General features: G+C 36.2%; 1 protein-coding gene across 1 annotated transcript in view; it reads right to left on the minus strand.

Annotated features, from left to right (window-relative positions):
* Positions 1 to 840: 840 nt before the first annotated feature.
* The window catches only part of PIKFYVE (phosphoinositide kinase, FYVE-type zinc finger containing), a 74,893-nt gene continuing 49,076 nt past the window's right edge, over positions 841 to 26,657 (minus strand). Inside the window, exons 21-42 of the mRNA XM_007463646.1 lie at positions 26,088 to 26,188; positions 24,833 to 24,904; positions 23,984 to 24,155; positions 21,770 to 21,948; positions 20,022 to 20,135; positions 19,528 to 19,636; positions 19,268 to 19,422; positions 18,277 to 18,367; positions 14,798 to 14,858; positions 13,782 to 13,919; positions 12,846 to 12,966; positions 11,969 to 12,064; positions 10,341 to 10,424; positions 9,480 to 9,577; positions 7,680 to 7,844; positions 6,239 to 6,298; positions 5,380 to 5,556; positions 4,488 to 4,591; positions 3,449 to 3,577; positions 2,089 to 2,350; positions 1,592 to 1,666; positions 841 to 1,018 (exon numbers count right to left, since the gene is read on the minus strand). Coding sequence (XP_007463708.1) covers positions 903 to 1,018; positions 1,592 to 1,666; positions 2,089 to 2,350; positions 3,449 to 3,577; positions 4,488 to 4,591; positions 5,380 to 5,556; positions 6,239 to 6,298; positions 7,680 to 7,844; positions 9,480 to 9,577; positions 10,341 to 10,424; positions 11,969 to 12,064; positions 12,846 to 12,966; positions 13,782 to 13,919; positions 14,798 to 14,858; positions 18,277 to 18,367; positions 19,268 to 19,422; positions 19,528 to 19,636; positions 20,022 to 20,135; positions 21,770 to 21,948; positions 23,984 to 24,155; positions 24,833 to 24,904; positions 26,088 to 26,188 — 2,679 coding nt within the window. The 3' untranslated portion in view covers positions 841 to 902. The remainder of the gene's footprint in view (positions 1,019 to 1,591; positions 1,667 to 2,088; positions 2,351 to 3,448; positions 3,578 to 4,487; positions 4,592 to 5,379; positions 5,557 to 6,238; positions 6,299 to 7,679; positions 7,845 to 9,479; positions 9,578 to 10,340; positions 10,425 to 11,968; positions 12,065 to 12,845; positions 12,967 to 13,781; positions 13,920 to 14,797; positions 14,859 to 18,276; positions 18,368 to 19,267; positions 19,423 to 19,527; positions 19,637 to 20,021; positions 20,136 to 21,769; positions 21,949 to 23,983; positions 24,156 to 24,832; positions 24,905 to 26,087; positions 26,189 to 26,657) is intronic.

Below are 26,657 nucleotides of genomic sequence, written 5' to 3' on the forward strand. Positions count from 1 at the left end.
AAGGAAAAAAAAAAAAAAAAAAAAAAACTCTTCATTAATAATTATCCCTTTGGGGATTTAGTCACTGTAGACTAATTTACTAATGTTTCCCTGAAAGTGGGAGAAAAACCCAGAGTATGAGCATGTGTAGACAAGTGCAGTTCAGCATATTACTTGCACAAAAGCTGTAAATAAGCTTAAAAAAACAGCTCCAGGAAAAGGCTTAAAGTTAATGGCTGTAGCCTCCTGTCACCCACAGACAAGTAGAGACAGAACTTGAAAAATATCAAACACACTTGAAAACAGGGCAAGATACAGAACATGACAGGATTCTCAATTTAAGTCAAATTCCTCAGTAAAACAAGAATAGATTGTATCAATCTGTTTGTTTAACTGGCCATTAATAAAATAATTCAGAATTTTTTTAAGGTTTCAGAAATTCTGATAAGAGGTAACATTAAATTGTTACATAAGAAACACAAAACAAATTCACCAGCTCTACAAATGCTTTCTAGGTAAAGAATCTGTCCAATATGATGCCAGGAGAGTCATAATCTATGAGACACTGTTTTCTCAACAGGATTCTTAGCAGATATGACAACCCATTTTTTCACCCTATCTCATCTCTAACCATACATTTGTCCTCAGCCCTTTGAAATGTGCCTAGATTTCAGCTTAAGTGAACAAAATGTTCATGCAATGTCCCAGCCTACGGATAGCTCATTTGTAGGTATCAAAAAACCAAAGTGCAAATCCATAGAGTTTTAACCCTTCAGGCTACAGATGGCCTCCACAGCCGCAGAACTGAAAGGGCTTTGCATACAGTGGTGAATGTGATGAAGGAATAAAACATGTAGCTTATTTTTGGTCCTTGGTTCCAGGCCCCTTTTCTTCCTGGTCCATTTCAAAATATGTGCTTTGTTTCAGCAGTTCAGACCCAAGCCTGTCCAGTGGTCTGGTACCATCAGGAAATACTTGTCCATTGCTTCACAAAATCTGGTCCTATACAACTCTGGAGAGACCACAGTCGGCATTTTACCTAGGATTATGAAAGAGAAGAGGGAAAAGGAAGCCGTTACATAACTGATAAGACAACTGACTTCAACGGCTATGTTCTTTCATGTAAACAGACATAAAATGCCATGGTCTGTAAGCAAACACACCACGGCGGGCTCAGAAAGGAGGGAGGGTGTTCACTGTGCCACATGACAAGGGACAGGTCCTTCTTGGTAGGAGTTTTTGTTTTTTTATTTTAAAAGACGCTCTTGCTTAGAGATGAGAGATGTCTAAAAGCACAAATGGCGCTGGCAGCTCTCAGAGAACTTAGAGGATTTCAAGTGTTAATTCAGGACAACTTCCTGTTCAGAACTTCTGGCCTTTTTTAACTTATCATTTTGAGAACCTCTGGCATCTTAACACAAATTTAAAACCCCATATTTCCCCACCTAAACAATTCCCCTTATTATTTGATCACCTTGGAAATGATGATAAAATCAAAGATAACCATTTATGCTTTAGAATTTTTTTTAAAGTATCCATTTAGTATATGTTAACTGATGAGGAAGATAATGAGAACAGTTTAAAGAGTAAATGGAACAAAAATTCTGCTCACCTTGTCCTCCTAAAATTCCTGTTGATTTCACAACCATCTCAAGCTTTTTGTCCCATGTAAATGTTCGGATATAATCTGTTGCAGGGGGCAAGATTAGCAGTAAAGGTTCTCTTAATAAATATATGCAGATGACAACCGCAATTACCATTACTATTACTTCTACAATAGTTACTGAGTGCTGGCAATACTGCAGGTGCGGACAATATGCCAGGGACTGTCCTAAGGGTTTTTACCATATTAATTCATTTAATCCTCATAACCACCTCATAGGGCTTCATCTTCAAGTGACTTTTGAATACAGATATTTTTGGTAAAAATAAGGAAAATGCAAATGAGGAACCTGAATAAAAGGTACCAGAACAGAAAAACTATTATTTTTAAAATTTCAAATAAAAGTTTGTGAAATTATTCAATAAGCTATTACTATACCAGATAGTCTTCAAATTTTACTCTGGCTTAAATCATGAACTATACATAAGGCATGCTCATCAACTTACCTATAATTCCAACTACCAGCTCATTGCTGGTATCATCTCGCCCAACCAGCAAAGAATAATCTATAATGAGGTGGCTAGAAAGGAAGTGGGAGTCGCTACGGATTGAGGCTCTCAGCACAGCTTTGGAATGAGAACGGATATACAGAGGGTTGTCTCGAACCATTTTTAAGAGATTTTCATCCAGCAGGACTACATCACAACTCTCTTTCCCGGTATCGGTTTTTACATTTCGATTCCTAAGTGAACCCTTCAAATCAAAAACCTAGCAGAAAGAAAACTCTCTGTCATTTATGTGTGAGCCGTTACAAATGGTTAATTAAATTAAAAAGGCAGTAAGTTCCCTTGTAGCCACTACAGTTATCAACACTTTAAAATTTAATTTTAAAACCTAATAACTTATATAAGTCACTAAATGCATACATTGTAATTGTATAATACATAAAACACATGGTGATGTAATTGTATCATGAAATTAATAGCTAGGTACTCATTTATTGAGATATTTCAGAAATATACTGACCCATTTAATCAACTCTAAGAAACATTAACAAGTAACTCCAAAAATATATTGTTGAATCATAAAGCAGTTTAAAAAACAGATGCAAACATTCAGAGGAAACTTTTAAGTACTGATACCAAAACTGTGCAATTACTTAGGACAATGTAGAAGCAACAGCATATCTCTAGGAATTTCTGGGCATTAGGAAAAGCAACGCACTGAAAGGTCAGGGACTTGGATACTACACCAGTACGACCTGAAGTGTTATTCGACAGACCACTGCTAGACAGGCTTTCCTGGCTCATGATGACAGAGAGGCTAGTGCCAGAATGTAAATAAATTACATCATTAAACCCACAATTTAGTACAGCAGACGCTTCTGCCATAGCAAGACATTCTCGATGAAGAAAGCAGTGCATTAAATTACATTCTATTGATTAGTACAAGTTCTTATCTCACCACGGACTGGAAACAGTTCAAGGGCCAGCACATTGAAGAGTACTGTTCTAGAATCTAGACCAACCTGAGTTCTAGGCATAGCTGTGTGACTTTGATAAAGTACTCAATGTCTCTGAGCCTCAGTTTCTTCATCTTTAAAACTGTTATGTTGCATCTGCCTTCTTTTTCTATAATTCTGTGTTTCTAGGATGTTGGATATGTTAAATTTTAGGACCAGTCCACAATATTCCTCTTTACTCTTTCCTACAGGGTTCAATGACTCAAAAGTTAAATTTTGCCTAGTAACCAAAATTTAATATTTACTATCAAATATCATGTTACTCTCTGATTCACTATGTTCAGGAGCCAGAAATACAAAGGGTAAATGCTAGCTAGATGCTTTGCATAGTCCAGTATCCTTACCTGTGCCATCTTTCTCCCATAGAAAAGATTTTCCATGACAAGGAGATCTAGCTTCTTCTCAGTGTTGTTCTGGGAATTCTTATAACCAATTCTGTAAACTCCAAGAATCTTGGCCAATGCAGTGGGCCTCTAATCAAGAGAAAAGTAAACTCTTATCAAAAAGGACTATTTATGAATATTATGCTTAGTGAAATAAGTCAGTGAAAGATAAATACTGTATGATATCACTTATATGTGGAATCTAAAAGTAATACAAATCAATGTACATGCAAAACAGAAACAGACTTAGATATAGAAAACAAGCTTGTGGTTACCAAAAGGGAAAGGGAATGGGGGAGGGACAAATTTTTTGTATGAGATTAATAAACTACTCTGTATCAAACAGATAAGCAATAAGGATATATTATATACACAGGGAATTATAGCCATTATCTTGTAACAACTTACAATGAAGTATAATCTGCAAAAATACCAAATCACTGTGCTGTACACTTGAGACTGATAATTGTAAATCAACTACACTTTAATTTTTCAAAAGGATTATTTATAATTTAATACCAATATCTAGATTATTCATGTATTACCCAAACATGATTTTCTATTAATATGATCAGTCAGAGGACCTTAAAACAAACTCAAACCTTTGAATCTAAGAAGCAAGTAAAGCAGCAATGCCAACAAAATTATTAGATCTTTAACATTCTCCCAAGGGGTAATAGTTCTCAATTTCTCAAACTCACAAATTGTATTATGACATAATTTCTCCAATAATAGGCAATAAACCCATAAATGGAAAAAAAATCTATGTGACTCTTTCATACTCACGGGAGGCTCACTGCTTCATGACAAGTGGGTAATCTCTCTCTATATATGTATGTAGGAAAAAGAGTTTGAAATCCCTGCATTCTACCACACCTCAACAGCACAGCAGAGATCTAGTCATGTTCTGTTCACATATTACCACGGAGAAAACTGCCGTTAGGACTCTCAGGATGTGAAAAAGCCCAGTAAACTTACAGATCAAGGTTTGGGTTTCTACCTTTTGTTGAACGGCATTTGTAATATAATTAAAGTAGTGTGGTGCAAAGTCAAGGAAAGACTGGACTTCCAGACGAGGCATCTGCTTCAAAATGAATCTGTCATCTAAAAGGCAAAAATTTCATGTTTACTCAATTGCAATATTTACTGAGGTATTCCAAAATAAATCATTCTAAAAATCCCAAATGATCTGTTTGCTTCACATTTTTAAGGGATATTTTCTGACACCACTGAGAAGATTTCGATCAGAACACAGTTCTCAAGTAATTGAAGGTTTGGAAGGGCTTCTGAGGATTTATATAGTCAAGAAACCTCTACTTTCGACAGTACCACACCTGAAGTCATAGCTAAATAATCTATTTTTTTTTAACTACCACGTAAAATGTTATAAATTCCTTTGTGAACAATCCAATAAGTAACAGTTATGAAAGTTCTTATCTAGCACATCTTTCCTGATGCATTTTCTCAAATAATTTTGCTTTCAGTGAGTATGGAAAATGGAATGTGAAATAAAAATGGTCATGATCTTCTGTAAAACTTTGTACGTTAAGAACTTGGCCTTCTGGTTTTCAGGTCAAATGTTTCTATTTTTACCTTTCTCTCATGAGCTCTGAGGTACCTTTTGAGTCTTCTAGAAGTTCTCTGTTATTATTTACATTTGGAAAACTCAAGACTAGAAAGAATTTAATAAGGATTTGATCAACATTTGTCTCTCCTTACACACCATACACCATATATTCTTTTAAATATGCTTCTTTCATCCTCTCAAGCATAAGAAGAAAAACATGTTTGCAAAACGACAGTATCGCATTAGCTCAGTTCAAGGGATTCATAAATTATCCGAGGGAAAAAGATGGATACCGCTTAATTAGTAAATGATTAAAAAGACTTACCTTCAGTCGCGTAAAAGGCAGCTCCTGATTTGCCTCCTCGGGCCTGCCACGGAGAAGAGTGAGAAAGGGAACGAATGAAATCTTCTTCGCTGCTGCCCAGAATCACTTCTCGCATCTTATGGAACTCTCCCGCATAGTAGAGACGACAGTAAAACTTGGCGTTGGCATCGGAAAATTCTATAAACAGAAGTGTTTTTTTAAAAAAAAGCTCCTCTGGATCAGAAATACCTTTTCCTTTTCCTTCTTGCTCACTCCCCACCCCCACCAAATGCAATCATTTAAGTTTCTCCACGATAGCATTTTTCACATTAAGTCTACTACATCCCTGTTTAACACAATTCAGTTAAAGTTATCTTCAGGAAGGATTAAAGGGCATCTTATGACCACCCTTCATATTTCTAGAAAAATCAAACAGAAAATAAGACCCATTTCTAATTTTATGCCGGTTACTGTATTTTCATCATTGTACTTTTACATCTTAAATTTTCCTATAGTGTTATAATGCTGGATAATAAATTTTTGGCAGTCACATGTACACACACAATTCTAGATGCCTTACTAAGGTTCTGTGGCTCTAGATTACACAAAAAGTAATTATTTAAACATCAGACATTGCATTAAATTATAATTTATAAATTAAATTATAATTTTAATTAAATTTATAGATTTCCTTCTAAATTAAATAATGTATATTTTATAAACTAAATTTAGACTAAACAAATGTTCATCAGTACACAGACTTAATATACATTTCAAGAAGTAGAATATTTATCTAGTGAGAAGCTGGAAGCTTCAAATAATGGAGTTTGCTCAATTATAGTCCTGGTCCCCAAACCAAAGGTATTTATCTCATACTTACGGAGCTCCACATGAGGATTTGTGAGTTGTTTCTTCTGTGTATCTCCTCCATCTATTTCATCTAAAAGATTTAACATCATTAGTAAAGCCAAAGTTTTAGATAGTTATCAGGTCATTTTGTCTGTTCTTTTTCCCCTGATATAATACTAAAAACAAGTCAATTCATGTTACACTCTCAAGCAAGCATCATGTATACAATTAACTGTGTAAATTACAATAAAAATCTATGTACCTTTTGAAAGATCAATTTTTAGATTAAAATCAGAGAATTCAGATTGAAGAATAGTTTTTCTTATAGTTAAGTAATCTCTATGATAGCAATAAAATAACTCAGCTCTAACATCACGACTTTCTGTGGCATCTTTACCAGAGTTTATGACCAGTTTTCCCTGTGCATGGAATAATGCTTCCCCAATAGTCTGAGATGCTTTCTTTATCATACACTAAGATATATGTACAATACAGAAAATATACTAGTGTCCACTTCAGAGCTATTTTTTTATTTGACTGATTTGTCTGGCAAACCTACTGCCAGATCCACTCTAATTATTGCAGAGTTGTGATACATTTTAATATCTAGAAGAACAAGTCATCCACTAAGTTTCACATTTCAAAATTATTTTTTTCAAAGCATCAATGCCTTCCAAGGATCACAGCCCAACAGCAGCCTATAGAATACTTAACGCATATCTTAATTACTGATGAAAACTTACCATGCAGTTCCTATTTTTTAAACTAATAATCCATGATCTAACCCAGGGGTTGCCAAACTATTCCTGTAAAGGGCCAGATGGTAAGTATTTTACTCAGTTGCAACTACTCAACTTGCCAATATAATGCAAAAACAGCCAGACAGTAAGTAAATGAAAGGGTGTGCCTGTGTTCCAACAAAACTTTATTAACAAAGACAGGTCAGCATAGTTTGCCAACTCCTGGTCTAATAACCCTGTATTCAAACACAATCAGGTAGATATATTTTTTAAATATCCAAATGAAGGTGGGTATCAACAGCTTCCACCTTACAGAGACTGGAAAAGAAAGGAAACGTCTGAGGGGGTAGTGGGATGAAAACATTTGAATATATACTGTGAGCTACATAGTGAGACAGATGTTTTACATGTATAATGTCACTTAGTCCTCAGTAAACCTTAGTCCTCAGTAAACCCAGTAAACCTTGGAAGACACTGCTTTTCCAGTTTACGAGTACAGAAAGTAAGGATTTCTAATTCCACCACACAGTAACTGATAGCAATGACATCTGAAACCAGTTGGATCCTCCAAGCGCCTTGCTTTTCCCACTCTACCCCCACCAAGGTGTGAGAAGAGAGGGAATGCCCTGGTCTCAGCAACAGAAGCATCTACTTCAAGCTATAAGGAACATAACCAACTGAAATAAGTAAATCGAAACCTAGAATAAGCACATTTGGTCTCCTTTAACACACCTTGAGGCTCAATGCCTTGATGCTCCATTCCCTCCTTGCCCGTCTGCCCAACCTGGTAGTAAGCACTATCTGCTCCAAGTAAGGTCTCTCTCTTCTGGGAAGAGAGATCAGGGCTTTTCCCTGCTGTCCCTCGGAAGAAGGACAACATTCCAGAAGGCTTTTTGGCTAAAAATAAGAGGTAACATATTAATTACAGGTCACTGCAGGTAGAAAAATAAAAATTTTCAACTTATTCCTTTGTTAGCAGTAACCCTTATATGAGAGTAATAAATATGAGTAACACTGATAGTCTTATTTGCACAGATTATTATTCCACATGCTTTATGGGATCTTTAGGGGGCAGTCAAGCACTCTTATTACCAGAAACATGAAAGAAGAGCAATGTTCAGATAGCTATATATCCAAATGTGAGAAATTATATAGAAAGCCTTTTAAAAATATCTTTCCAAGGCTGTCAGAATATCTTAAGCAAGATTAAGTTAAGGCTGGGTTCTTACAGTATCACAGTATATTTAATTAAACTAATACAAAACAGTATTCCAAGCTACAATGCGTCAAAGTTAAAGGTTTTTATATCATCTGTCTTCCTACATTTCAACAGAGCAAAATATACAATTTTAGTTTTAGCATTTTTCAAAAATAAGTAGTACAGGATGACCAAAAATATCACTAAAGCTTGCTCTGTACTTTTATTCTTAGTTTTGAGCTTCATCGTATCACTAATACACATGATCCTAATCTTGTACATTTACCATTAACAGAACCCACATCAAATCCATCATGAAGTGCTTACTTAGGGCAGCAGACACCATTATGGCCTCCTTAATATCCAATCCCACCTTGTTCCTTGCTAACAGAACTCCAATTTTGTTTGAGGCAGCAATGTGTAGAGTCCCAGGAAATGAATCATGATTTATGTAAGCCAACCAGGACAATGCTGCCTATTACCACTTTATAAGTCTCCTTTGCAGGAAAGGGTGGCCATGAGACTCACTTCTAACCAATGAGATTGAAGGGGGAAGGGAATTTCCCAATAAAAGAGAACAGTTGCAGCTTGTACCTCCCTTCCTTCTGCCTCAAATGCAGACATTAAGTGGGACATTTTTGACCATGAGTAAAACAAGAGAATCAAAGAGAAACTACCCCTATGTTGTCATTACAATGCTGAGTAGCTGAACCAATGCTAGCAACTGTCTACCTGCAGTTGCTATCTTAGAAAAATAAACTGTCATTCAAGACACAATAGTCACTTGAGTTTTCTGCTGCTTGTAGTGAATATTCCTGACTGACAAAGTCAAAGAGATCCAAGTTCAAATCCCAGCTCCCCATTATTTGTGTAATCTTCAGCAAATTACATTACCTAAGTCTTAACTTACTTTCTGAAAAATGGAGATATGTCAAATAACTCTTATGGGGTTATTATGGGAATTAAAGGAGACAATACATGAAAAGTTCTTTTCACAATGCCAACAATGCTGCAAAAACAAACAAAAAAGCAAAAACTGCTGTTATATTTCTTCAGTTATATGCTTTAAACTGAAAGCTCTAGCCAGAAAGGCAGATTTTTGCATAGACCTATGAGTTTCTAGGAGTTTCAAATTCAATAAACTTAAGGTAAGAATCAAAGAAAAGGGAAATATGTACAAAAGAAGATATACAAAAAATTTTACATCCATACTGTATTTCAAAGACCAGAAGTAATATATCCTTGCCAGATGGCATTTCTTATTTAATGTGTTTTCTTCTTCAAACCACAATTACAAACAAAACTAGGAATTACTTCTCCATTTGTAATCTTACTTGGCTGTGGTTCTACTTCTGCTGTACGGTTTGTCTGTCCTCCACTGATCTCAGGTAATCTAATAGGGCTGCTACTCTTTGGTCTGCTGTCTAAAGTACTAAAATGAAAAACAAAAGGAAAGTTGGTTTTATATGATTCAGACACAAAATAGCAAGTACTCTAATTCCTGTATTAATCTACCCCCCACCTAACCCCACCCACAATATCAGAAATCTGATTCATAATTTATATAAACACAGGTTAGCATGGAAGAAAAAGGCTTGAAATGTCTACTGGGCTTAAGAAAAAGCAAAATGATAAAGCTATAAAAGCATATGGAAAAATATATGAAAGTATATAGGCTCTTATGATATTTTTCACAAGTCTATCAGAGCTATATTAGCATCCATAAGTCCAACAATTATGACAATTTCTGTCTCAAATGTCTAAAATACCGAACACACTTAAAGAACTGGTTTGGTGGGGGGCTGTTTTATTTTTTAACTGTTAAGATCTTTAATTATTATGGAAAATTCATAAATACTTTAGATTACAAAATCAAGCTGTAGTTTACTAATTTCAGAGTTACTATTTTTTAAGTGAAAACAATAAAGAGAACTTAAAATGTTAAAAGTTTAAATCTGCAATACACAATGAACTTCTATGACAAATTATGAGAAAACTGCATCCTAAGAGACTTCTTAAGGCCTTTTGCTATACCTGAATTTTGTTCTATCAACTATTGGCTAAAGGATGAGTGCCACTGACTATATTCTAGAAACTTTTATATTGACAATAAGCTAAAATAAAATTGGAGTAGGAGCACCTAGAAAATGATGACGTAGCTCAATGAAAATAGATTTTAATCAATCGCAGATCACCTGTTTGTTGAAAGCCCTTCTTCAGCACTGTTCCGCAGAGTCACTTTGGACAATTCCTCTAAGGCATTCCGGTATTCTTTACAACTTAAGGTAGAAATAGGTTGAAAAATGTTAAACATTATGGTCTTCTTTTAAAGTAAATCATATGCCTTAGAATAAGCTTTGCATTGTAGAAACACAATCATTGTAAGCATCCATAATTAAACAAACACGAGTTAACTAACAAAAGTTATCAAGTACAAGCTTCATGAAGAAGGTCAATGTCTTCACAAAATATAATACAAAATATGACCCAACACACCAACCAGGCTCAATATCCTAAACTATGATTGTCAAGGCCTCCACACTAACATTTAGATCAAATGCCTTCTGGGGTTGAACAGCTAACTGAAGAGCATGAAACTTCACTGTTTAGTATAATAGAGAGGAAAGGAACTTAAGAGTTACTTTTCAACTTAAAGGTATTGAACTTTAAGAAAAAGCATATTTTTTTAGTTTGCATTGGCCAAAAACATCCAACTCTTGGACTAGCAGTCTGGAAGCACTGATTTAGATAAATCAGATGTTAGGGAACAAGGGAAGCATCTTAGCATGTATTATTTTTCCAAGACATTAGAAAAAGGTGGCCGCAGCTAGAAAACTTGCTTCCTCATAGTACAAAATATGTTTTTCTTGGTTGACTTTCTTGCCTTTCTTATCTATTAATGTAGTATGTCTAACCAATAAAAGGAGAAGCAAATACTATCTTCATAAACGTCAAAAGGCAAAGATAAAAAATTTATCATATGGAATCTTCTAAAGGAAAAAAATTCATTATCCAAATAGTAACTCTAAACTACATAAATGCTGAAGCCTATAAATCTATCTTGTTTACCCCTGTATACCCAGTACCTAGTATACCACACATTGCAGACATTCAAATATTTGTTGATAAGTGGACAACTTGTAACCAATATTAAAAATAAAATTTTAATTTCAATGTCTTCCAAGAGGAAAAAAATTTTTATTAAACATCTTAGATTCTACTTAAACTAGGTTCTACCACTACCAAGATACCATTAAGATTAAAAAGCTTTATTCTTTTAGACATGATATATAAATATTTTTAAAGAGGGGTCCTTCTTTAAGACACATGATAACTGTGGGCATGTAAATGGGTTAAGGCATAGGAACAGCATTACTCTAAGTAAGGAAACTTTACCTGCTATGTGTGGGAAGCAGGAAGGAAATGAATGAAGAATACAAAAAAGACATTCAGATGATATAAGGCAGATATGTTCCAAGTATTATGTCAATAAATAAAGCAAAGGAAAGGATACAATGGATACATATTATAATACAGAGAATGGTTAAAGGATATTAAGGATTAGTAAATAACTTGCCTAGTTAATTTAATTATTAGGAGCTTAAGAATCATCCTGTTATTATTTGGGTAAAGAGTACATTATCAGATAGAAAAAGAATAAGCTGTCACACCCAAAGAATATATTCTTTTACTTATATTTAATATTTTACATTTACTTATATTTTGCTCTACTCTATGTAACAGAACTCAAAATACAGCGATTAATAAATACACATAAAATATAAAGATACAACCATAGGTGAAAAAGCCCCATGAATAATACCTGAGAGCAAAAGCAATGATGGAGCTGGGCTCCTTCTCACAGACTGCAATGGGCACTCGTTCATGTTCATACATTAAGTAGTGTTTATCTGGATCACTGTTCAAAAATTTTAAATACATAAATCAGAACAAAATTCGCAGAACATCACATATACAAACCATTAGCACTACTACAAGTAAATCTCAGGACAATTTTAAGTTAACTAAATAATGCACAATTACAAGAATATAATTAAGCCAAAATGTATGCAGAACTTGACCAAACAGCCAAGGAAAATACATCAACAGAAAGTTTCTGAAGACAACTGAAAATTATCAGAATTCTTTTTCAAATCAGAGAGTTCTGGAATCATCACTCCAAACAAAGCTTTCCACACTGGCAGTGTAGAAAGCCAGCCCTATGTTTTTCCCCACTCTGAGTAAGTCCAGTACAAACAAAATCACACGAAAACTTGTACAGCCATTGCAATTCATCATCACTATTAAAAAAGCATCACGTCCCAGTAAACTACTGGGTCAGTAATATCCTCATATACCATCAGCAATATGTTTTTATGAGATCAATAGATGTAGCAGTATATCTTAATAATATATATATAAGCAATTCTTTTCAGAATCAGTACTCTTAAGCATTAAGTAATATTAGTTAATGCTTTTTTAATCCACTCATTTACTATATAATGATTACATGTTCTACAAATTATATTATACCAAAAGACATCTTTTTTACTATGATGAAGTATAATTTTGGATTGAGAAGTACATATATGCAGTTAAATAAACATATTTAAATATGTAGAGAGTATATCTATAGAGAGATTTTTTAAATGAAGTAAAAATAAAACCACCCAAGAGCCACTGGCTTTTATAATACTTACAAAGGAAACGGAATAGGGTTATAGCTGTTTCCTGGAAGCAAATTTGCAAAGATGGCTTTCATGGTTGATTTTTCCTTCACCTGGCTGTCTGCGGATCCCAGCAAATGTCCATCAAATACATCTAGAATGAAAAATATTCTACTTATACATTAATATTCAGAAAGAGTAAAAGAAAGTATAGAGCATCAACTATATTTCATTTCCTCTTGGGACACAGACATGTGCACACCATAATTACCAATTACGGTGTAAACTTTTTGATCTAGGAATAATGACTATCAAACAGGAAGCAATAGTGAAGCATACATAGCACTGACCCCAAGTGGCTTGTTTTTTTTTTTACATTTCAACATGTTTGAAGTTGAGATCATCCTGCAACCGATGGCCTCTTACCATCACAGGGCCAGCAGCAGCCATGACATAATTACTGGCTGAGCATGCGTGAACTCAGTCACAGCTGTCCCTGTTGCCACTTCAACTCAGTTATGCACACTGTGGCTATTACATCTGAGTTTAATTGCAATTTAAAAGATATTTTTAAAGTTTATGCTACAATTAAGTAGTTGGTGCTTAAACAGAAAGCAAGGAAAGAAAGTAAAAAGGTATAAATTTGTTATTAGTGAAACAAATATTTGTTGTTAGACAAAGGCTGCAATTTCTCTTTCCTTCTTACAAGGCAAAAATCAGGTGCTTTAATGAGACTTAAGAAAGTAATATCCCCAGAAAGTAGATGAAGCTGAATAACATTTTGTTACTGAGATATTTACATGTCAAGCAGTGCAACTGAAGAAGGGATATGGTAAAAAGCTACATATGAGAGAGCCCTTTCAATAGTAAAAACTTTAAATCCTAAGGGCTAAGAAAGAATTGTGTGTCACAGCACTCAGATATTTGTCTCTATTGGACGAAGTGCAGTAAAAGTGACTTGACCTGTACCTTCGGAACTGCTGGTGGTATCAAGTTCTGGGGGCCCTCCCACGGCCTGCTCAGGCACGCCTTCGGGAGGAGTGGGCAGCTGGAGGTGGGGGGAACTGGTGGAGCTCTGACTGGACAGGGTAGCTAAGAAGCGGTCCTCTAAAGAAAAGCAGAGTGCAAATGAGTCACTTTAAAACATTATGTCCATTTCTATCTAACAGCAATGTTTTTAAAATGCCAACTCCTATTTCTACTTCATAAACCAAAGAATTTTAGCTTCTTAAAAAGTTACATAGGCCATTTCAGTGCGTATTTTAGAAATGGATACAAAAATCCAGACAGGTTATATGACTTGACCCCAATCAGATCTTACTAACAGCACTGTGACTGGTAACCAATTCTGGCTCCTACGCCATATTCTTTGCACTAGACCATAATGCCTACCTAAATATTAGTTCATTCAATTTAATAGAGAATGCAATTATGACACTACTGGGGGAAAAAATCACATGCTTATTCTCAGGGGGGAAATTCACTTACTTATGATAGAAAAATGCCAAGAATTCTGAGTTGAGCTCTTGTTCTACAAAGATAGTGTAAGTAAATTTCCCTACCAATTTTCTAGGATAGCACCTAGAAAAGTTATTCTATGAAATACTGAGGAAAAATTAAGTCTGGAAAAGATTTTAGTGATATAAAAATATAAATTAAACTTTATAAGATTTTTTTCCATGAAACCTGGCAATTGACTTTATAACAATCCAGACAGAAATTCAGTTTCCTTTTGTCTTTTTGTTCTTCCCCTAAAAGCAATCTTCTCTATTTATCATGTATTTCTATATCCTAACTTATCTTATGCAATGTACTTTATGATAATCTTAAACTTAGAGTGCTACAAACGTTTTACAGGAAGGAAAAAAAGTCTATGCCCAATTGCATCAGAAAAAAATTCTCAATATTTAGTAGTTAAAAACAACTTATAGACTAAGAAATGTCTTAAATTCAATGACAGGTGATCACCAGACGCAAGGACCAACCTTTCTCCCCATTTTGAAGTCCTGGAGAAGCATTCCGTGGAGATGCATCCATTGCACTTATCTGTAGAGAACAAAATACTTTGTTCTTAAGGAAACATTAAATTTAAAAATTTAAATTAAAAAAAAATTTTTTTTTAACCCAGTGAATCTTAACCATTTTGTCCTCAAGACCCTTTCAACCTCTTAAGAATCATTAAGACACTCAGATAGCTTTTGTTTATGTGGGTTATATCTTCCAAGTTTTCCTTATTAGAAAATTGAAACTGAAAAAGTTATAGAACATGCATTTATTAATTCATTTAAAAATGACAATAATAAACCCATTACATATTGACATAAAAAACATATTTTAATTTAAAATAGATTTTTTTTAAAAAATTGTTAAGCGTGGCATTGTTTTACACTTTTACAATTACTTTAATGCCTAGCTTAATAGAACACAGTTAAATTCCTCTCCGACTTCTGCATTTAACCTGTTGAGCTATATTATTATGATTGAAGTATATAAAGAAAATCTAGCCTCACACAGATATACAGTTGAAAAAGGGAAGGTTTCCCCGGTGGCACAGTGGTTAAGAATCCTCCTGCCAATGCAGGGGACATGGGTTCGAGCCCTGGTCCGGGAAGATCCCACATGCTGCGGAGCAACTAAGCCCAGGAGCCACAACTACTGAGCCCGCGTGCCACAACTACTGAAGCCCGTGCGCCCAAACCCCATGCTCCACAATGAGAAGCCACAGCAATGAGAAGCCCGTGCACCGCAGCAAAGAGTAGCCCCTGCTCGCCACAACTAGAGAAAGCCCGTGAGCAGCAACGAAGACCCAACACAGCCGTAAATTAATTAATTAATTAAAAAAGAAAAAGAGAAACCTTGTGGAGCCCTTGAAAGGGTCTTGGACCCCCAGGATCCTTGAACCATACTTTGAGAATACTGTTCTAAACAATAGCTCACAGACCCATTAAAGCATCTAGGAACTACTTATGATTATCCATTAAGCCTAGTAATCTTTGATTACCCACTGGACTTTCACAAGTCCCATTATCCATAGATAAGATACATTTTAAATGACTATCAGCCCTGTGTACGATTTCATTACAAAGTCATTTCTTAGACTGCTACTTAAAATGTTCTTTGATTTGTTCACCATACCAGAGAGACCTCCCTGGTCACCCTATGTAAAATAACTCACCATCACCTACTCCCCTAGCAATACTCTCCATTTCTTTTAATTTTTTTCTTCACAGCCTTGTTTCCATTTGTTTTTTAAATGTTTATTGGTTCACCTGTTTATTGTCAGTCTCACTGGACAAACGTTCCATAGGGACAATAACTATGGCCTTCATTCACAAATGTGAATTCCTTGCACTGAGAACAGTGCCTAAAAGCACTCAAGATCTATTTATCAAATGAATGAATACAAAGGCAGTGCTACAGATTTTCAAATCAACTTCTGATCTTTCAAAAAGATAATCATCAGGGCTTCCCTGGTGGCACAGTGGTTGAGAGTCTGCCTACTGGTGCAGGGGACCCGGGTTCGTGCCCCGGTCTGGGAAGATCCCACATGCCGCGGAGCGGCTGGGGCCGCGAGCCATGGCCGCTGAGCCTGCTCTCTGGACCCTGTGCTCCGCAACGGGAGAGGCCACAACAGTGAGAGGCCCGCGTATCGCAAAAAAGAAAAAAAAGATAATCATCTACTGACTGATTTTGTATTTTCAATTCTATGTCTCAATATCATAATTAGAGGTCTTACACCACTAGCTTCACTGTTTCATCAGTAGGCAAACAGAAAGGCCACTAGTAGTTTGTGATAGCCGTTAATTGTCCTTAACTACTTGGCAAATACTAATAAACCATCTTCAGTAATTCTTATTCTTACTCTCACCTAAAGTTTAAGGAAAAGTGATTCCTACACAGTTATTTATGAGACGAAAAGGAGGAATTCAGTTACACAGTGTTACTAAATAACACAAAGATCCAAGGCACCTGAACCCATCATTCCATGAAAATACTCTGCTACAAATACTACACACTTGTACAAAAAGATATTCTCTCAAAAGCCCTCATGATAACAGAATATTAAGCCCTTATAATATACTGACATTAATTCATCTGTTCATGGTTAGCATGGTAAGTAGAATTCTGTGATGGGCCCCAAGAACTCCACCCCCTGGCATACATACACACAGTTATTCAACCAAACATTAATCCAGATACTGCTGTGAAGGGATTTTACCATGTATGTAAGGTCCCAAATCAGTTAACCTTACACTACGGAGATTAACCAGGTAGGCCTGACCTAATCACATGTGTCCTTTAAATCTGTGTCCAGAGGTCAGACACAGCAGAAGAATTCAGAGATTTGAAACATGAAAAGGATTCAATCCACTGCTGTAGGCTTTGAAGATGAACAGAGCCGCATGCAAGGAATCAGGCAGCCTCTAGGAGTTGAGAATCGCCTCTAGTCAACTGCCAGCAACAAATGGGGGACCTCAGTCCTATAACCACTAGGAATTGAACTCTGCCAACAACCTAGATGAGCTTGGAAGAAGATCCTGAGCCTCAGGTAACAGCCCTGGCCAAAACCTTCATCTCAGTTCTGTGAGCAGAGAACCCAGCCACACTGTGTCAGAGTCCTGACACACTGTGAGATAATAAATTTATGTTTTAGGTCACTAAGTTTGGGGTAATGTGCTGTGCAGCAAAAGAAAACTTACAGTTGGGAAAGGTTAATTAAATCAACATGGAGAACTACCCTGGTGCAGACCCCTTAAGAAAAGCTTCTCACTTAAGCACAGAGATAAGAACACCCAAAACTCACAGTAAAGTAAATTAGGACTCTATTGTACACTCAGCACATCCACACCTTCTCCTTTATAGCACTTACTGCCTCTGTGATACTATCCTCAGTGATGCCAGTAGACAGTAGCTTTTGATAAATGTTTCCAATAAATGAATTATAATGTATTTTATTTCAGGCTAAGATAAAAAAAATTAATCCAGGTCACATCACCAAGAAACCTCATAACTTCAAAACTAAAAACTCCTACTATTATTAATAAAGTATATATTAAGCTACCACTTTATTTTTTTTGGCTGCATTGGGTCTTCATTGCTGCACGTGGGCTTTTCTAGTTGCAACGAGCGGGGGCTACTCTTCGTTGTGGTGTGCGGGCTTCTCACTGTGGTGGCTTCTCTTATTGTGGAGCATGGGCTCTAGGTGCGCGGGCTTCAGGAGTTGCGGCTCGTGGGCTCTAGAGCACAGGCTCAGTGGTTGTGGCACACGGGCTTAGCTGCTCCATGGCATGTGGGATCTTCCCGGACCAGGGATCGAACCCGTGTCCCTTGCGTTGGCAGGTGGATTCTTAACCAATGCACCACCAGGGAAGTCCCTAAACTACCACTTCTAAGTGTCATAAGAGAAATTAATTATATCTATACCAATATATATAGGCTCAAAGACAAAACTACATTTCATTACCTTGCTTTCTTCCCCTTGCCTCAATCTTCCAGGACTTGGAGGAACTGAAGGCCGCTTTCTACCCTTTTCTTGCTGGAAAAGGTCCTGCAACCTATAGTTAATGAAAAAAAGGAAAAGAGAAAAGAAGAATATGATTTTCCTTCTAATATCCTGAATAATGTTTACACATATTCTCCTTATAGCTTTGAAACCACAAGAATTAGATTTTCCTATTTCGAATGCAATAGATTTTAAAGCTGTACATAACTAAGACTAAATTTTTGTTTTCTTTCTAATCAATTAATCACTTGTTACTGATATGACTATAGTAATAAAAGAATAGCAAGTTATAATGAGATAATACAATATAATGTAAAAAATACAGGTGTTAAAGACCAACAGACCTGGGCTCAAAGCCGAGCTCTGACAATTAACAGCTATATAACTTGGGCAAATCCCTTAGTCTCGTACAGCCACAGTTTCCTCTGTAAAATGCAATCAGTATATATACATTGTAGGACTCAAGATCAAATAAAAGAGTGCATGTCCATCTACTGCCTTACTTAGTGCCTAGCATGGTCCAAGTGCTCAATAAATGCTATAATAATCTAACTGAACTTTTCAATAAGCATTAAAGGGAAATATTTCCCCAAATAAATATTTAAATAAAGGCACAAGATAACACAGAAAATAGAGTTGAAAGTAATGGCCTAAAACCCAGTAATCACTCCAGATAAATTAGATAAATTACAGATAAATTAGATTCATTAAGCACACACACTGTATTTGCAACAGCAATGAAGGCTATTCTCATCTTTGTTTTTTTTATCTTCACAACCTACACTTTAAAGGATGAAAGAGGTGAAGGGTGGTAGTGGCAATAAAAATAAAGCTCCTACAACTTGAGAGTAAAAGGAAACATCCAAATTAATAAGGACATTTACATCAAAAACATGATAGCAGAGCAAATTTTGCAATAATATAAAAGAAACACCGGACTGCAAAGTCACACCTGTTATTCCAAGCCTGCAGCACTTCACAGAGGCTTTGTTTCTTGGCGATGAGTGACTCAAAGACCGACTGCAGCTGCTGAGGGGTCTCCACAGAGGAAGACAGGAGCCGTGCTTGCATCTTCTCAGTCCAGCTCTTGAACTCGCTTTCTTCCATCTATGAGGAACAGAAACCACTCCAGCAATCTGAGACACACCCCAAAAGGAACCTCTAACAAGTTCACAGTTTAACATTTGGGTTTCTGTCAGAAAAATGAATTACCTCTTTTTGTGCAAAGATATCTTCCATTTTCTCCTCTCTTGTTTTGCTAAATGTATCAGTTTTCAAAGATGCGAGTCTTTCATCCACAGCAAGATATACCTGTGAAACTCTAACAATATAAACATAAACAATATTAAACACTTTAGAAAAGTCAGAATCAAATTGTCTAATCTCACACAAGTAGAAAAAAGATGTACACACAAAACTTTAACTAGGTCTTATCTAATTAAGAATCACATACAATTTTGCAGAACAAAAAAGGACGTATATCAAAATTTTAATAGTTGTTATGCCTGAGAGCATTTGACTTCTTTGTTAGTACTTTTATGAACTGTCTACACTTTTCCTCTTTTACATCAGGCATATATAACATACAATTAGAAAAACAGGTTATTTCTGTTTTCGAAGAAAGCTAAAGGAACATGATATTTTAAATAGTTTAGATTTCAGGCAGTACTAAACAAAAACAGATGACCAAAGAAAATAAAACTTACTTTTGAAAGAAGTCCTTCAGATCCTGAAGAAGGGACACTTTTAGTGGGACCTGACGTTTAATGAATATTTTGGGAAGTGGAACACACACTTCAAGCAGCCGAATGGGAGAATAACTGAGAGGAAAAAATACAAGTAATAGTAGAAAAGTGAAAAATATTTTAATATTTTGAGTAGAGGTGCCAACTAAGTCCTATGAGGTGCAAGAGATCATAAAGTTTCTATGAAATGGCATTTTTCAAACAATCAAAAATACTGAAGGCAACTTTCAGCCATTACAAATACCCTCCCCAGTTTTAAAAAGATTTTGTTTTATTTTTCCCCTGCATTGTGATGTCATCTTTTATCCCCCGAGGCCATCCTCATGTGCTTTAAAAACAAATGACTGGGATATAAACCTCCATGAATGAGCAGAGGGACTCCTTCCTACAATTAGCTTAGACACAGGTATTCACTACCTTCTCAGTTCCCAAGGATTCTTTGTGAGTTTCCTTTCCACCTGAAGTTCACGATGTCTAGTAAATGCTGTATCTCACCTAGGCCCTAGGTTCATGGTTAACAGCCCTTGCTTAAAAAAGGAAATAGGGTTCAATTACAAGTATTTCCTATTTGTATACCTATTTGTGCCTATTATGTGTCAGATGCTATTTTAGGTGCTGAGATACAGCATGGAGTAAGGGCCAAAATTCTTGCTCTCGTGATTCAGGAATAATAAGACTTGGGCGATAAACAAAAGCAAATACTTAAAACATATCTTACGCCAGACAGTAGGTGCTACAGGGCAAAATAAAGCAGGAAAGGGAAGCAAGGAGTGCCAGGGGTGAAAGGGAGTCAGGGCAGGTGAAATCTGAACAAAGACCTGCAGGAAATAAGGAAAAGTAGACAGATATCTGGGAGCAGGCAGCTCAGAGACGGAAGAGTAAGTGCAGGGCTCCGAGGTAGGAGCCTACCTGACGTAGCTGAGGTCCAGCCAGGAGGCCAATGAGGCTGAAGTATGGTGAGCGAGGCGGGGTGTAGTAGGGGGTGAGAAGCCTGAGCATGTAGGGGCTCACAGGCTCGTAAATGGACTCTGGCCTTCACTCAGGGTGAAACAGACACCCACTGGAGGCTCTAGAGCACATGAGTGGCCTGAGTTGATTTTCATATAACAGGACCACTCTGACTGCTGTGTTGAGAACAGGCTGCAGCGGGTAAGGCCAAAAGGAAACTGATTGAGGTTAGTGCAATAATCTAGTAAAAGACAACAGAGGTTCAGTCCAGAGTGGTAGTGGTGGAGGTGGTGAGACATGTTCTGGGTATATTCTGAAGGCACAGCCCGAAGGCTTTCTCAAATCATTTAAGAACAAGTGTAAACACCCATTCTTTGAACTAGTGATTTTAGTTCTATCCGGAATATCTGATTACCCTTATGGCTAAGCAATGTCTTAGCAAAATTTCTGATAAGCTCTCAGATGCAAAAACAATGGTTAAGAGTAACACCTGCAGTAGCAAGAATCATCGATCATGACTTGCTAGCTCTATTTGTCAGCTATAAGCTCTCTAAGTTAGGGTGATAATAATACATATTTCTTAAAGGATTAAATAAAATAATAGCACTGAAAGTTCTTCACACAGTATGGCCCTCTGCCTTTGCAAGAGTGGGAATGGGGAACAACACAAACCAAAAATTAATTCAATCTAGTAATACTGGAAATGTTATAAAGCATTCCAGGGAGTATGTGATTGTGACAAGGTCGCTCAGACTTCTTACCTGAAAGATGCCACCATCTGGTTATAGGAGAAATACTGGTGATAATCATGGTGGATGGAGTGACCACACGGCTCAGCATTGGCTCTACGGGTGTACTGGTGCCCATAAAACCTAAGTTCAAGGTATTTTGCAAATGACATGGACCAGGACTCATTGGAAAGAGCAACAACTGGTGTTACCTGAAATTCAGCATAAATTGTTATCTAATCACATACTGAGAATCTCTTTTTTAAAAAACAATGTATTTTCTTCTCTAGTACAAATCTAGTATATTCTGACTACAGAAAACTAGAAGAAGAAAAAAATGCTTCGAGGTGGGTGGAGTTAGGGATGGGTGGGGAAAACTCTCTTGCCAGTAATCCCACTACCACCATCAATATGCTAGTATGTTTGCTTTCTTTCTATACATGAATACATATATGCTTAGCTGGGATGTTTATAAATAAAAACTGTTCCCTATAATTAGCTTCATAACCTTTTTTTTATTAGCAATATATCATATTTTCCCACATAGAATATTCTTATACAATTTGATTTTTAATGGCTGCAGAGTATCCCATAATATGGACTTATTTAACCAATCCCTATTGATGTGCATTTAAGACATTACAAGTTTTTCACTATTTTGATGAAATTCCCTGTTTGTGTGTGTGTATGTATATATATACATATATATATATATGCATATATATACATACACACACACACACATAAATATCCATAATTATTATTTCCTTGGAGTAAATTAATGAAAATGGAAATTGGTAGGTCAAAGGGCATGAACATTTATCTGGTCTTTGATACTTTCTGCCACATTGTGTAAACCAGTACACCTGTTTTGGGAGACAATCTCCAACAGTATCTGAGAATATCAATTTCCCTACTTTCTTACCAATCTCAGGAATTATAAATCTTTGAAATGTAACTTCTTTAAAAACTAAATAAATAAAAACACATTCCATTTATTTTATTTATTTATACTTCTTTGATTATTACTAATGAGTAAAATGTATTTGCACGTGTCTACTGGCCATTTGTATTAAATTGCTTTGTCACACCCCTTGCCCATTTTTCTATTATCATGGCTTACAGAAATTTAATAGTAAGTATACTAATATTTGGTCATATATAACTTTTTTGGACACCTAAAAGTTTTCATTTCTGTGTAACAAAAACTGTTTACCTTTTCCTTTCTAACATAACCCCAAAGGCAGAAGTTTCTGTTTTAAAATAAAGTGCATACACCAAACATGCAAGATATAAAGATCGAATTTAAGTTATTCATTTAGTTCACTGGTCAATCTACAGAAGTTCACATATTCTACAACAAAATATTGCCAGCTGTCTAACAGCAACTAAAGGCCTAGAAGAACAAGTATAAAAAGACCAGTCATTGCAAGAAATGATCTCATGGCTCTATGTTCCTACCGAAGAAGGCACTACCTTTGACTTTGCCCTCCTCAACCTCTGATACTGAAATGGGTTGCACTATGATTTTATCTAAAATTCCCATATGTGCTTCCAAACATACACTCCAAAATAAGCCAATTAAGATAACAATGAAGTTAAATTTGGCATATGCTCACTGTTAACAATTTGAATAAAAAGTATATATTAAAAACATAATATTGGCACCAAATATTCCCTGCAGAGTTAGAAAAACACACAGAAGAAATAAAACACATGGTTCTTTCCTCAAGAATGTATATGAAAACCAGCAGAGATCAATTAAACATGGTCTCTCATCTGTATGTCTTAAGATAGAAATGTTGACATAGACTTAAACTTACACAAGCATTCTAGCATACTGTAATCACTATAAGTCTGTCTCCCCCACTAGAGGACAGGAGCCTGACCTTGTTCTTCCTTCTTTCCTAGGGCCTAGCACAGTACCTGGCACCTAGGTGGTGCTCAATAAGCATTTACTGAATGAATAAACAAACATAAAGGAGAACTGTCAAGATAAAACCTCCATCTATTTTACTGGGCATGGTACCCTATGTTTTATATAATGACTGATAAATCCTAAAATGGAATCTTTAGGAAACAAACATTAAAGGGAACATACAGCACTAGAAAGTAAAATAAATAAGAGCCCAAAGACAAATACTAAATCCAAAAAAACAGAGGCCACCCTCCCCCGCAAAAAAGAACTATATAAATACAGAAATAAAAGATACTATGTGATATATTATAGCAACAGGGTACACTTACCTGTTTGCAGATTCTGCACCAGGAATAGGTGAGAATTGTATGCTGATATCCAGGTACTGGAGAATCCAACTCCTTCAGGATTATCTGCACACAGCCTTGGCCATGGACAAAGCGTCGAATGTGATGCACCATGGGGGTATCACAGAACATGCTAGGACACTGATAGGAAGGCCTTTGACAAAAAGAAAGTCCTCACATTAACCACGAAAACCGAGGAGCAGTGTATAAGTGAATCCTGGCTAATCAGGACCACTGCAGAGAAAGTGCAGCATCCTCTCAAGAGTAAGGATGACTGCTGGATGATCTGCTTGGGGTACCACTCATCCTGCTCAGAGCCTGCAGCTGAACATCCTGCCTTCAACCACATCACAGTGATAGGTTCCACTTGTTAATTAAGCACCTTCTATTTGCCAAGTATTTCTAAAACATCATCTCATTTTACCTATTAAAACTCCTGACATTTGTGGAGTTTGTTAATACCTATAAAGGGGGCTGGTAAAGATTAAACTACTTGTTCTTTGTCATATTAAGTGGGAGGTGATAGCTCTAAGACTTAAACTGAGGTCCTTAGCTTCTCTTGCCTCTCATTTGAATCACTGTAAAAAGAGACATCCTAAAAGAAGTCTGTGGGATTGCAGGGCAATTAGATGGGCAAAGATCTGAGGAGTGAACTGGAGAAGACATGCCGGGTTGAAATATGAAAGAATTACTTCTCTGTATAGTAAACCCTGGCATGTGGCATGAACAGGAAGGTCACACAACAGTGCTCCAACTCATGTTTATATTTAGGTCGAAATTCTGGGCATCAAAAAGGCATAAATGGAACATAAGGAGAAAATTGGTTCTTACCGGAAACAGTATCTCTCTAAAAATATTCCTAATGTAAGATCATTTTTTCCATAAAATTCCATTGTTACAATCCTAAAAGAAAAGATTTCTTAGAAACATATCATATGAGTTACCACCCAGCAAAATATATTTCATGAGACTCCAAACTGATACCTATTAGATCTGCTTATAATACAGTATTAAAACAGGTACTATTCTTTTGTTGTTACAGAAGAGGTTTTACCTCATCTGATAAAACAGGTTTGTACTAGCCACACTACAGCATCGTATCCATTCCCAGTCCATTAGTATCCTATGAAACTATTTAATCAGGATGCACAAACTGTAATATTAAATGAGTAAAACTGATGAGTTAGGAAGAAGTTTCCTTTACAAAGCCTTAAGCCCGGTCAGTATAAAATGGGACTCCTGTCTCTGCTCTCTAGTCCACACCATTACTGAGCACAAAGAGCAGCAGCTCACATTCCTCCAGGAAAGCCAATTCTTAACTTTATACCCAACTTATAAATGCCCACAAATAAGAGAGTTCAGCTATACATACCCTGTCGAAACCCACATCTTATATCAAGCCTTGACCTAAACTCCCAGAGAAAATTCCCATGGGCTCACCCAGCCCCAAGTCAGACTGCTAGAGCTCTACTGATGCTGGAAGAATCCCTGATCTCACTGATAGAAATAAGTGTTTCTGGTGTCCAAAATTAAAATACGGAACACATTTTGTCATGGAAAGTACTCCAAAAACAAGCAGTTATGTTCTTTAGTACTTTTAAAACTAAACTATGTAATAACTAGGCTTTTGTGACTATCACTGGAAATAAATTATAACATTATAAAATGTGTTTCTATCTACTTAGAATTAAGTTTTAGAATAAAACTTAAGACAAAAGACTGACTTGACTGCTTTTATGGAAGCGATGCCTAAAGAAAACCTGCCTGATTTGTACATGTTATCAAAATGCTTAAAACTAGCTTTTATGTATCAACTTCCTCACTTTTATAACTACAAATTTCTCTTCCATCCCTCACATCCGTTTTCACTCTCACTAAAGGTACTTTCATTTACTTCTACCCACGAACAAATACAAATTTCATATGTAATTCACAAGTTCAAAAGTTCCATCAATTCACATATGACCAGCAGCATGCCATGCACCTAAAAACAGAGCCTAATGGCTGAATTGTTTTCAGACTTGTTGGAATTCTATCCTCAAGTACAATAGTGGGGGGGTGCACGGGGGTGGGCAAGGAATCATACCACGGACTGACACAGGCACTGGGAGCGTTGCTGGACTGGGCAGAAGAGCTGCTGAAGAGCACGCACAGTCTCTGGTGGTTGGCAGGATTCAGACAGTCCACCTGGAAGAGAAGGAACATCCAGATGAGTACCTGCAAGTCATAATGCACTCCAACCCCAGGCCTGGCTCCAACATCCAACACACTCCACTCGATTTGTAAAGCCTCTGTCATCACTACAGGGGTTTCAGTGAAGATTCAAAACTACAAGACACTAAATATAAGGAAGAAGAGCAGTTAGTTTTTGAGGTAAAACAATCCAAAAGGTTTAAGTGAAACGTAAAAATACCAATAGATGTCTAAATAGCTTGTTTTCTTAAATACTCTTATTTTTATAAAACTACATTAAATTATCTTGGAAGTAAACAGTTAATTAAATATGAAATAGTCTGAATTGATAGCTGGATAATAACATCAACCTGAGATACCCAGAAATCTAAATCCTGAGGTATTTATTTATTTGTACTTTATACCCGTTTTTGATCATTACAAAGGGAACACCTGTCTCTGCTGAAATTCAAACAGTACAGAG

The sequence above is a fragment of the Lipotes vexillifer genome, unplaced genomic scaffold, assembly GCF_000442215.2.
Source record: "Lipotes vexillifer unplaced genomic scaffold, Lipotes_vexillifer_v1.1 scaffold678, whole genome shotgun sequence".
Taxonomy (NCBI): domain Eukaryota; kingdom Metazoa; phylum Chordata; class Mammalia; order Artiodactyla; family Lipotidae; genus Lipotes; species Lipotes vexillifer.